Source organism: Lynx rufus, unplaced genomic scaffold (assembly GCF_022079265.1).
Source record: "Lynx rufus isolate CCGP_SWC_20201006 ecotype Redwood Valley unplaced genomic scaffold, mLynRuf1.p SCAF_5, whole genome shotgun sequence".
NCBI lineage: Eukaryota > Metazoa > Chordata > Mammalia > Carnivora > Felidae > Lynx > Lynx rufus.
In genome coordinates this window covers 86,862,849-86,876,594 of record NW_025814867.1, presented here as the reverse complement: position 1 = coordinate 86,876,594, position 13,746 = coordinate 86,862,849, and the positions used below count along the sequence as shown (strand labels likewise).

General features: G+C 38.8%; 1 protein-coding gene across 1 annotated transcript in view; it reads right to left on the bottom strand.

The window, feature by feature from the left end:
• UBXN7 (UBX domain protein 7) overlaps positions 1-13,746 on the bottom strand; it is a 54,883-nt gene that overhangs the window by 33,996 nt on the left and 7,141 nt on the right. Inside the window, exon 2 of the mRNA XM_047098652.1 lies at positions 1,167-1,314. Coding sequence (XP_046954608.1) covers positions 1,167-1,314 — 148 coding nt within the window. The remainder of the gene's footprint in view (positions 1-1,166; positions 1,315-13,746) is intronic.

The following is a 13,746-nucleotide window of genomic DNA, read 5'->3' as shown; positions in this document are numbered from 1 at the left end:
AATCTAAGTATTAAAGTCTTATTTAAGGATCTGCATAATTTTGTTTCAAAAATCAATGGTTTTCCTTGAGTAGCATTCATCCCTAGTATCTTCCAAAGACTTGGAATTTTGCCTATAAGGTATTCATTTCAAATGCTCATTGGTATCAAATGTAAAGGGCAAAAAACATCCAAATCTGTTCACCATTAATTCTCAGTCTCTACAGACTACAGTTCCATATGTTAAAGGTGCTTCTAATTTGGGGCGCCTGGGTGGCTCAGTCGGTTAAGCGTCCGACTTCGACTCAGGTCACGATCTCGCGGTCCATGAGTTCGAGCCCCGTGTCGCGCTCTGGGCTGATGGCTCGGAGCCTGGAGCCTGTTTCCGATTCTGTGTCTCCCTCTCTCTCTGCCCCTCCCCTGTTCATGCTCTGTCTGTCTCAAAAATAAATAAACGTTAAAAAAAAAAAAAGGTGCTTCTAATGATTAACTACATGTAACTGTCTTTAAGGTATAAAGGATTGTAATTATTTTTCAAAAAATTTTCATGGCAATGCAAAACTCTCCTGGAACAATGTAAGTAAATCTAGAATTGGGAAATCTGAGCTGTACTGGGCTTTAGTTCCATCCATATCTGCGAAGTAATTACTGTGTAGCTTAGGAAATTGGCTATGCCTCTGCTTTCTCATCTGTAAAATGTGGATAATAATGTCATCCTATAGGGTTCTTTTGAAGATTACGGGGGTGCCTGGGTGGCTCAGCTGGTTGAGCGTCCAACTTCGGCTCAGGTCATCATCCCTCGGTCTGTGGGTTTGGGCCCCGCATCGGGCTCTGTACTGAGAGCTCAGATCCTGGAGCCTGCTTCAGATTCTGTGTCTGCCTCTCTCTCTGCCCCTCCCCCACTCACGCTCTGTCTCTCTCTGTCTCTCAAAGATGAATAAATGTTAAAAAAATAATAATAAAATAAATAAATGACATCCTATAGGGTTATTTTGAAGATTAAATAATAGGCATGACTGTGCTCTAGAGAATTTAAGGTATATAAGTATAAAAATTTCCACATGACACTTTTTCAGATGCTTTCAACTTTTAATTTTTTCAAAACCACAGAATTAACCTAACTGATAAAAATGCAACTGCGCAATTTAGGCAAGGGGTAGCTCCTAACAATAAATAATAAATTCATACTCTGTGTGAGGTCTGACTGTGGAGACACTTGCTGAACTGGTACTGGGCTCTTCAGCAATTCCTCCACCATCCAAAAACATAGTAACTGCCATCTCCAGATTATTGTTGCAGGCTTCGAGCATATGTTTCCCTACACTTTCACTTGCACCTGAAATAGCAAAAAGAGAGGGAAAAAGTTAAAAAAAGAAAAGACACCTTCTTATTATATTCAGTTCATGTTAGAATACAGAATTCCCAAGCAAACTAACAGTACTTTTTCCCTTTTAGAATGAATGACTTAAAAAACAAACAAACAAACAAAAAAACCCACCTTGTTTACTTTTACAATGTTGGCTGATTAGTAAATATACAAAGCTAGAAAAGAAACTAACAGCATTAAAATAGTGGTCTTCCTTTACAATAAAACCATACTAAATAAAGCATGTCTTTAAATGGACCAACTACATATTTATTAATAAACTGAAAAAAAAGAAAGAAAAATGAAAGACTACATTCTAGAAAACGAGAAATATTTTGTTAGAATGCATTTCAGTCAGTTAGCATTTCTGTTTCCATTGAAAAGAAAGCATTTTTTTTAGTAACAACGGAGAGAAGTGAGATGGGACATTTTTGTCAATAATATAACCAAGTCAAAATCTGGTAAGAAATGTCAATCTTCATCATTTAAAACTGGCCCTATCACACATTTATTTATTGGTAAAAGTAAAGCCAGCATAGTCTCTTAGATGCGATATAAACTGGTAAAGCCCTTTACAAAAATTTTTACACAATTTTACAACATGTATCAAAAAGTACTCCTTCCTTTTTGACCCAGTAATTTGGGCTTTCTAGTAAAAAAAAATACCTATTCTTTTATTTATTCCACATCAAATACTACATGTATAAACACGTCCATATACATGTCTAGTATTGTTTCAGTATTGAAAACTTGGAAACATAAATATACAATAGTACTAGAGTCTAAACTGTAGAATTTATTTGCTGGAACATTTCGTGACCATTAAAAAGCATATCAGGGGGTAACTAGGTTTCTCAGTTGGTTAAGCATCTGACTCTTGATTTCGGCTCAGGTCCTTATCTCACAGTTCATGAGATCAAGCCCTGCATTGTGCTGTGGGCTGACAGCATGTTGCCTGCTTAGGATTCTCCCTCTCTGTCTCTCTCTGCACCTCCCCTGTTCTCTCTCTCTCTCAAATTAAATAAACATTTAAAAAAAAAAAGGTATCTCACGTTTTCCATCTGGGATGACTTTCCTTCTACCAGAATCATGTCCCTTATAATTTCCTTCTGGGGGGTGTGTATGTGTGTGTTGGGTCTGAAAACATCTTTATTTTGCTGTCATTCCTAAAAGACAGTTCTATTTGGATATTCTATTTTCAGGCTGATAGCTATTTTCTCTCAGTAAAGACAGCATTCCAATGTCCTCCGGCTTCTGTTGTTGCTGCTGGGAAATCAGTTGCTAGACCAGAGAAAATCATTTTTATGGCAATCTGTTGTTCCTCTCTAGTTGCTTTTAAGATTTTTTTCTGTCTTTGGTCTTCTGCAGTTTCATGGCTGATTTTGTTTTTCTCCTTGGGATTCACTGCACTTCTACCATGTAAGGAATGTTATCTTTGATCAATTTTGAAAAATTCTCAGCTATTTCTATTTAACAATTACCATACTCCTTCATTCACACTTATTTCTTTCTGAAACTCCAATAAGATATATGTTAGAATTCTTCACTCTATGGTGTGCAAGTCTGGTTTTTTTTTTTTGTTTTTTTTTTAATTTCAGTTACTTTTTTATAATTAGAGCTCTGTTTTTGTTTTTTTCCTAATATGCCTTACCATGTTTCAGAGACCCTTCATATTCACATTTCAATCTTTTTATTTCTTCAAACACATTGATCAAACTTATTGGAATTACTAAGAAAAAACAAACTTTCTACAGTCTATAGAGGTCATCATCTCATTTTGGCTGGTTCTTGTTTGTTTCTGGTGGTTCTTGTCTTGTGCCATGGTTTTTGTGCATTCTGTGGTTTTTTTCCCTGTGATCTCTTGTGCCTTGGATTTTTAAAGTAGTAGTTGAAGATAAATTCCTCCTAAGAGGATGTGATTTGAGAGTGAGTTTTTTTGTTTTGTTTTGTTTTGTTTTTGTCAAGTTAGCTTACAGTGTAGTCTTGGCTTCAGAAGTAGAGTCCCATGATTCATCACTTACATACACACCCAATGCTCATCCCAACAAGTGCGCTCCTCAATGCCCATCACCCATTTTCCCCACCCCCATCAACCCTCAGTTTGTTCTCTATATTTAAGAGCCTCTTAAGGTTTGCTTCCCTCTCTGTATCTTATTTTTCCTTCCCTTCCTCTATAGTCATCTGTTAAGTTTCTCAAATTCCACATGTGAGTGAAATCATGTAACTTTCTCCGACTGACTTATTTCACTTAGTGTAATACTCTCCAGTTTCATCCATGTTGCTACAAATGGCAAGATTTCATTCTTTTTCATTGCTGAGTAATATTCCATGGTGTGTGTGTGTGTGTGTGTGTGTGTGTATCACATCTTCTTTATCCATTCATCAGTTGATGGACATTTGGGCTCTTTCCATACTTTGGCTATTGTTGATAGTGCTGCTATAAACATTGGGGTGCATTGCCCCTTTAACTACATTCTTTTTACTTTTTGTTAATGTTTATTATTTCTGAGAGTGAGACAGCATAAGCGGGGAGGGGCAGAGAGAGAGGGAGACACAGAAACAGAAGCAGGCTTCAGGTTCTGAGCTGTCAGCACAGAGCCCGACATGGGGCTTGAACCCACAAATGGTGACATCATGACCTGAGCTGAAATCAGATGTTTGACAGCCACCTGGGTGCCCCTAAATATATTCTTAAGTTGGGTAAGACCACATGGAAAATGTGACCCTATAAAAGACCCTTATTATAAATTCTCAGTGATAATATCTCCTGCCACTCTCCAACTGCCAAGGTTGAAACAAAGTTTCAGCTTCATTAAGGGGAAGGGTCTCCTTTCAGACTCCTTCCCTTAGGAAGGTCACAGGCTTTGTTTCCCATTTCCTGTGGCCTATGAGGCTATCAAAAGAGAAGTTTAAAGCCATTCAATTTGGGCAGATTCCACTAGGGTGAAGGCTTGCTTTAAATCTAGCTAACATCTGCATTCCCAATTTCATTTCATTTGTAGCCTCAGAGTATTCCTTATTTTCTCACCAACCCAATGACGTATTTGGAAAAAAATTTTAAATACTCATTTCATTTAGGATTTTTCTCAGCAAGAGGGCTATTCATGTTATCTCTCTAGTTTACCCTTACTGCCCGGCAATAGAAGTACTGATTCTACTTCTTAATATCTTTCATTTGTTTTCTCTTCTCCACTCTTCTTTCTAAGGCTTTAAATCAAGCCCATAACATTTCTTACCTGGATTACTACAATAGACTCCTAATTGATCATCATCTTATCTTCCACCTTGCTGCTGAGGTTATGCTCCAAAATACAAGTCTGATTCTTATTCTTCCTCTCCCTCTCCCTCATCCCCCACCTCCCCTCTTTCTCTCACACACACACCCATTTAAAACTCTTTAACGGCTCTCTGACACCACAGTATACAGTATAAATTCCAAAGCCCTCATGATCTGGAAAGTCCATTCTGATCAAACCTCAGCTCATCTCTCTGGTTTTGCCTCTCCTCTTCCCTATCCTACACAATTCAATACAGTCATACTGAATTACATGCTTGGAATGTCCTTATCCTCCTCATCTCACCTTCATCTAGCATCGATGTTCAAGAATTACCCTAAATGTTACTTTGCCAATTTGTGTGCTAAGCATTCTTTACACTACCTCCCCACTCCCATCTCTATGACACTCTTCTATTATGTATGTACATGAATATACTACTAAGCCTCAGAGTATTCCTTTACTGGTTTACTTTCTGGCTCCTCAGAAAGAGTAGAAGCTTCTTCCACACAGGGACTGGCTTCTCTCTTGGTATCCCCAGCACCTAGCATTGTGTTTGCTTCCATAAGATCAATGGCTAATAAACTTAGAACTATCACACAGTACTTCAGCTCACCAGTTAACACACCAGAGAAAGAAAGGTCAGGCTTCAGCCAAAACAATGCTTCCATATCCTGTGTGGATATGTTTATACTGTGTGGATATGTTTATGCTTTAACTTTCATTTATAAAGCAATATGGTTACACTGTGCAAATCACAAAGAGCAAATGGGTACTTAAGATATGTGTTAAGATTAAATTTCCAGTGAGAGAATTACATACAAATTTTAAAAGTGCTCAACCTCAAACAATGTAAGGTGAAAATCACATGTTCCAAAAATCTGTCAGATGATGCAGCAGATATAACTTTGTCAGATAGCTGACAAAGACATATACCTAGGATGCCAGTGAAAAATTATTTCATGAAGGGTTCATGGGTGGCTCAACAGGTAGAGCATGTGACTCTTGAACTCAGGGTCATGAGTTCAAGCCCCAGGATGGGGGTTGAGTTTACTTAAAAAAAAAAAAAAAAAAAGTAATAGTAAGACATGAAAAAAAAAATTTCATGAAATACAAGTGAAAAAAACATGAATACATAATATTAGGATTTAATGTTAAATCAGTAAAAAAAAAAGTACAAAAAACATCTGATCATTTCACTTAGAGCTCCAGAAATTTACATATTTATGTCAGCAACAAATCTCTCTTGAAATTAGACAAATAGAGGATAGCCTTTCATTTGGGGTTTGCCATATATCTGGGTATATATATATATGGTCATTTTAGTTACACAGAGGCAGGGAGGCTTTTTCCTTTAAAAAGGGTTCATATATTATTCAAACTTAAGAAACTTCCAACCCTTCTCTCTCCTTCAACTGCAAACATCCCATCAGTCAACCGAAAACCCCTACAGGTTCCATATAATTGATACCACTCCTAACCATCCTGTTCACTCTATGTCCATTGCTATAATCTTAGTTCCAGTCTTCACCTCTTACATGAACTAGTACATCTCTCTGCTCTTTGTCATGCTCCCTCTGATACACCTTCTACACTGCAAAATAATGTAAATTTGATTGTCTTCCTCTGTATCAACAGTTCTGCACTGCTGACTGGAAGTTTTCATCTCAAGCTGCCATTAAGATCTGGTCCTCGTTGGGATGCCTGGGTGGCTCAGTCGGTTAAGTGTCCGACTCCTGGTTTTGGCTCAGGTCATGATCTCATGGTTCATGATTTTCAGCCCTGCATCAGGCTCTGCACTGACAATGTGGAGCCTGCTTGGGATTCTCTGTCTCCCTCTCTCTCTGCCTCTCCCCTGCTCATGCTGTCTCAAAATAAATAAACTAAAAAAAAACAAAACAAAAAAAAAGATTTGGCACTTATTTATTACTGCTTTCAAATGATACCCCTCCACTCTCTCTCACCCTATACTATTCCCTCCAGCCACACAGGTGGTATATCCTATCTAGCAGAGCCCTTGGTGGTACTTTTCTTTGCATAATATGGATAGTGATATCATCAAATGAGTCCCTTCATTTTTCTTAGAAACACACCAAATAATGACCTTTCTGATAAGTTTTGGACCCTCCCACCCCTCCTCACCCTGAAGTAGATACAAATAGACACTTTTCCATTCAGTCTCAATCTCTATCCTTGTCTCTGCTAGCTTTCCTACCTTGCAAACTTTAAAAACTCACTGAACTTGCCCAGTTCTCACTTTCTCATACCAGTTACCTCTCCCTAAGTTCCCAATCAAGCTGAACTAAAAATTCTCCAGTTCTAGTATGTACAAATTTACCTTCTCACCAATTAATAAGCACACTTTTAAAAAATGAAATTTCAAAACACAAACAAATGCAACTTTTTGAGGGGAAGGAGGAGTTCAAATATCCCAATAGCCAACCTTACATTAGCTAATCTCAGGGCAAACCCTGAGATTAGCAAACTCAGGGCAAATTGATGAATAATTTCAAGACTCATGTGCTTCCATATTTCTCATAAAACCTAAGGCTTTGTTTTAGTGCCTTCCTTATATTTTTCCATTATGTCCAGTTACAGTGTGTTGTATTAGTTATACTTCTTAAATGCTAGCCTATAAGTTCAGTGTCTATTGTACTCCATTTTAATTTACTTACCTATGCAGCAACTTCTAAAAGTTAAAAGGTTCCTACAAGTAGACTCCTCTGGCTGCTTATTCTAGCAAAGAGATGCATGAACTGTTACATTATCTACTAATCTTTTCCTTTTCAGAGAACGAAATGGCTGAGTTCATATCATTTTTGGCTCTTGTCTTTCTAGGTGCTCACAACAAACTAAAGCACCATAAAAAGCACAAAGAACTTGTTGGTGGGGGAGTGAAACTCCCTCTACCATAATCCAACCAATGCTCGCTGCTTTCACCCCTTCTGAAATGTGTTCATAAGGAAATTCAACTTAAAAATGACCACTGCATACAAATAGTTGCCATCCTCTCCACCACCCTCCAGCTATCACAACTCCAACGCCAATGACATGGGAATCCTTTGGAGAATTTGTGAGCTCTGAAGTAAAATAAAAGATGCTGTTAAAATTGGGAACTTGTAAAGCCAATCCTCAAGTAAGCTAGCCTGTCAACAATATGGTCTGCCTATCCTAAAAGTCTTTTCATAGGTGCCTAAATTTTTCTTTTACTTTATTATGCTGCCTAAAATGCAACCACCTAAGTAAGAGATTACAAACATGCTTTTTAAAATGATAAACACCTACTCAACAATTAAGGATGTATCAATTATTTTACAATGTGAATTAATTCAATCATATTGCTTCTCCCTAAAACTCACTAAGAGATGAAGGTTAAGACACCTTCAGGAAGCTGGGTCAGGAAAAAAGAGATATAAGTAGCTTTAGCATCCCAGGTACCTTTTGGAGGAGAGCTAAGAAAGGTCTACATGAAGTGCCACATAGGGATGGGAATAAGATACTCGGTACCTGGAGACAAGACACCAAACAGCTGTAATAAAGTTACCAAAATTTTTCCTCTGGCCAGTCCTAGAGAATAACATTTTTTTTTTTAAGTTTATTTGCTTATCTTGAGAGAGAGAGAGAGAGAGAGAGAGAGAGAGAGAGGAAACACACACATACCCAAACGGGAAGGGCAGAGAGAGAGAGAATCCTAAGCAGGCTCTGTGCTGCCAGCATGAAGCCCGATAAAGGGCTTGATCCCACAAACCATGAGATCGTGACCTGAGCCAAAATCAAGAGTTGGCCACCCAACCAACCAAGCCACCCAGGCACCCTGAGGATAACATTTTTCATATTCCCTTTAGTTCTCAGGCTAGGGAGTACAATATAGATATTAAGAGCCTAGATACTACTCAGATAAACCTGAATTTGACTTCTAGTTCTTTCATTCACTAGTTATATGACTTTGATCTAGTTACTAATTTCTCTAGCTCTCAGTTTCCTCAGTTATAAAATGAAGATATTATCAACTTCATGAAATACTTGTGTAGATTAAGAAAATTCACAGAAGGGCACCTGGGTGGTTCAGTCGGTTGAGTATGTGATTTTTACCTCAGGTCACGATCTCACGGTTCATGAGTTCGAGCCCCAGGTGGGCTTGCTGCTGTCAGCCTGTCAGTGCAAAGCCTGGTTCACATCCTCTGTCCCCCTCTCTCTTTGCCCCTCCTCCGCTTCTGCTCTTTCTCTCTCAGAAAATAAATAAAAACATTTTAAAAAAAGAAAATTCACATTAAAGAACTTGGCACAGTTCTTTATTGGCAAACAGGCAGGCAGAGTAAGAAATCTCACAGTTTTCTTTCCCTCATTCATCCGATGTATGAACATGTACTTCACTCATGTTAAACACTCATTTTTTTTTAAAGCAGGAGTAAAATAAGAACTATCACTCTAGAAAAAGTGAATGTTATAAAGAATGAAACAATACCAAAAGAGATCTGCTTTAAAGAAATTTATAACATGGGGCGCCTGGGTGGCTCAGTTGGTTAAGCGCCTGACTTTGGCTCAGGTCATGATCTCACGGCCCGTGGGTTCGAGCCTCACATTGGGCTCTATGCTGACAGCTCGGAGCCTGGAGTCTGCAGCCTGCTTCGGAGTCTGTGTCTCCCTCTCTCTCTCTGCCCCTCCCCGCGCCCCTCCCCCCACGCTCTGTCTCTCAAAAGTAAATAAAAACATTAAAAAAAAAAAAAAGAAAGAAATGTATAACTATGCAGCATTCCAGTATGACTGAGAAGCATCAGGAGCTGATATAGAAACAAGAGAAAACTTAATAAAAGTACAGGTAAGTATTCCAAAATCTCCTAGGTCCATAGGTTTATTGAACTTTATGAAAAGGGCTTCTAAAGGGAATTCTTTAAAGTCATTCTTAAAGGGAGTGACTTTAAGACACAAAAATAAAGCCCTAATAAAGGAAATATAACTGTGATATTTTAGGGGCAGATGGTATCAACACTTGAGGCCTAGAATTGCCATCCTATTTATAATCCTTACTTAACCATTTGATGTTAGAATCTAAGCTGTAGGCAGCATATCCCAGAGATGGCCCTATCATATCTCTGCTGACAATCTGACAGGACAACCTGCATCACTGGAGCTTGTCAGGATAGCGACCTGTAAGAGTGTTTCAAAAAAAAAGAGGGGCCTCTACCCATGAATATTTATTTTTTAAAGGAAGTACACGCTAAATCCTGGCAAGACTGAAGAAGGTAGTATTAGAGAGGGACCAAAGAAACAAAGTACACCATTCACTTTCTGAAATAAAGCCAAATTATCTGAGTCATCTTGCTCCTATAATCATTCTTGGTGTATCACTTGTATCATTTAGTGTATCATTTTAGAAACAGAAGACAACAGAGAGATAATTAAAGGTTCCAGTGGTTCTTTATGTTGGGAAGTAGTAGAGGTATTTAGTAATGTGAGAGACCATTTTTGGTGTTTCATGACTGGAGGCTGGGGGAGCACTACTGGCATTTAGTGGAGAGAAGCCAGGGATGTTATAGCATATTGAAAAATGCCTCCCCTTCCCCAAAGACTGCTCACACCTTCATTTCAGACTTACACCTCCAGAACTGTAAGAGAATAAATGTGTGTTAAGCCATGCAGTTTGTGGTAATTTGTTATAGCAGCCACTGGAAACGAATACAAATGCCAAATCTTCTGCAACAGATGGAACAATCCTATACAATAAAAAATTGTCCCAGCCAAAATGCCAGTAACACTCCCACTGAATTAAACAGAAGAATATGAAGAAGTGAAGGTTAACTGAGAAGGCAGAGGAAAAGTATGGAGGACTAAATGATACATAGGGGAAAGAAACAGTAGTCAACAAGTTTAATCAAGTTGCAAGTTTTACCCATATATTCAGAGATAATAACTATTTTTGATGGGTCAGCTATAAAAAATGTGAAGCTTATTACATTCAGAATAAAAACATACCTTTTTTAAAGGGAAGGGGAACTAATAACACAAGTTTGCAGATTTTTTTTTTAAGTTTATTGAGAGAGAGAGAGAGAGAGAGAGAGAGAGAGAGAGAGAGAGAGAATATGAATCCCAAGCAGGCTCTGTGCTGTCAGCGCAGAGCCCAACACAGGGTTCAACTTCACAAACCATGAGATCATGACCTGAGCCAAAATCAAGAGTCAGACATTTAACTGACTGAGCCACCCAGGCACCCCACAAGTTTGCAGATTTAAATTATCTGTGTAATTGTTTAAATAGGCTTATTTTGAAGTCTCAGTATTATAGGTAGCAACAGGATAGCTTAATCTAACCTTGCATCTTAGTGTGTTTGGGTTGCTGTAACAAAAATACCATTGACTGGGTGGCTTAAACAACATTTATGTCTCACAGTTCTGGAGGCCGGGAAGTCCAAGATGAAGGTCCCAGAAGATTTGGTGTGGGGTACAGGCCCGCTTCCTGGTTCAAAGACAGCTACCTTGGGGTACCCAGCTGAGTTGGTAGAGCATGCAACTCTTGATCTGAGGGTTGTGAGTTTGAGCCCCATGCTGGGTGTAAAGATAACTTTAAAAAATAAAAGAAATTGGGGGCACTCGAGTGGCTTAGTTGGTTAAGCATCTGACTCCTGATTTCAGCTTGGGTCATGATCTCAGTTTGTGGAATTGAGTCCTGTGTCGGGCTCCGTGCTGATGGCACAGAGCCTGCTTGGGATCTCTCTCTCCTCCTCTCTTTGCCCCTCCGTGACTCACACACTCGCTTGCTCTTGCTCTCTCTCTCTCTCTCTCTCTCTCTCAAAATAAACTTTAAAATACATAAATTTTTAGAAAACATATATAAAAAAACAAAAACAAAAACTGTTGTCTCCCTACTATGTCCTCACAGTAGGGGCAAGAAGGCTTCCTGAGGTCTCTCTTTTTTTAAATGTTTATTTATTTTGAGAGAAAGAGACAGATCATAAGCGGGGGAGGGACAGAGAGAGAGGGAGACAGAGACTCTGAAGCAGGCTCCAGACTCTGAGCTGTCAGCACAGAGCCCGATGCAGAGGTTCAAACCCACGAACCATGAGATCGTGACCTGAGCCAAAGTCAGACACTTAACCAACTGAGCCACCCAGGCACCCCTCCTGGGGTATCTTTTTTAAGGATACTAGTCCTCCTCATGAGAGCTCCATCCTCATGACCTAATCACTTTCCAAAGGCCCCGCCCTCCTGATACCATCACACTGGGGGTTTAGGATATCAACATATGAAATGTTGGGGGGGGGGGGGCGGAGGGAACACAAAAATTCAATCTGTAATCAATGGCAGGAGCCCCACTCTACTGTTTCTCACTACATACACTCTTTTTATTATACCCCTATCTTTTCTTCCTTCTATCTATTTTAAGCTTACTAATAGCACCAAAGTACATTGTTTAACCCATCCTATGGTACACAATTTACCAGTCCCCATTTCTTTGCTGTGGCCTCTTAGTTCACACTCTCTCCATTACTGTTATGATATGGGAAATAGCCCTAACACAGTCCACATCTCCACTACAGCTGGAAGAGTCAAGAGATTCTTCAAACTATAGTAGTCCCTTATGCCTTTTTTCTACACTACTTTCCAGTGCCAAAAAAATGACAGTCTCTCCACTACTATCAAGGAGCCAAAGTATAGCAGTCACAGAGACAGAGACAGATAAAAAGAAAGAAAAGAAAGAATCCCTCTATAGAGCCCTTCTTATTCCAGAAGGATAGAGAAGAGAAATGACAGAGACACAAAGAGACTCCTTTTTGGTTCTACAGTCCCCCAGAAATAATAACAAAATAAGCTAGACTGTCCACCTAGGAAACAGGAGTGGGTGATAGTTACAAGAAATACGGTGTCTCATCAGTATCCCATCCTGAAGTTCTTAAGCATTCAGGAATAGAAAGCATTACAAAAACCTTTATACCCAGAAAACTAAATTTACTAAGTATAAGAGGAATGAAATGATTAGGTTCGGGGACAGATAAACAAAGATAATTTTTGTTGGATCAACAAAAAGGAAACTAGAGTGAGGTAGTAGTAGTGATATGGTGAAAAATGCATGGGCCTAGGAGTAAAGACACCAGAATTCTAGTCCTTGTTCTGCCATTATCTAAAACCAGTGCTACTCAAAGTGTGGGCTTCACACCAGCTATCTCTAGTCCATGACAAGATTAAAACAGAAATTCCAGTGCAAGCATTTAGAAATTTTTATGACAATTTGATAGAGTAATTTTATGTCTGTGGAATTAAAAGTTCAAGCTTGAAAAATTTATGGATGGCAAATTACCATATGAAAAAATGCCCAGTATCATTAGTCACTAGGGAAATTCAAATTAAACCCACAATACTATACTATTATACACCTATTAAAATGACTACAAAAAATTAAAACTACCAAATGGGTAACTGAACTCTCATATATTACTGATGGGAATGCAGAATTGTAATCATGACCTTGGAAAACTGGCAATTTCTTAAAGTTATACACCTATCACATAATCCAATAATCCCACTCTAGGTATTTATCCAAGAGAAACAAAAACTTACATTCACACATTGTACACTAATGTTTTTAGCAACTTTATTTATTTATTTATTTATTTTAATTTTTTTTTTCAACGTTTATTTATTTTTGGGACAGAGAGAGACAGAGCATGAACGGGGGAGGGGCAGAGAGAGAGGGAGACACAGAATCGGAAACAGGCTCCAGGCTCTGAGCCGTCAGCACAGAGCCCGACGCGGGGCTCGAACTCACCGACCGCAAGATCGTGACCTGGCTGAAGTTGGACGCTTAACCGATTGCGCCACCCAGGCGCCCCAGCAACTTTATTTATAATCTCACAAAGTGGAAACAACACAACTACCCATTTACTTAATGAATGGATAAACAAATTGTAGTACATTCATTCAATGGTATACTATTCACCGAAAAAAAGGGGCAGGAACTACGCATACCACAATGATATGAATGAATTTCAAATGCTAAGTGAAAAGAAGCCAGACTCAAAAGGCTACATACTGTGATTCCTTTATGTTACATTCTAGAAAAGAAAAACAACAGACAAAAAGATTAGGCTACAGGTGGGGGGAAGGGTTGACTACAAAGGAGCAGGAGAAATTTT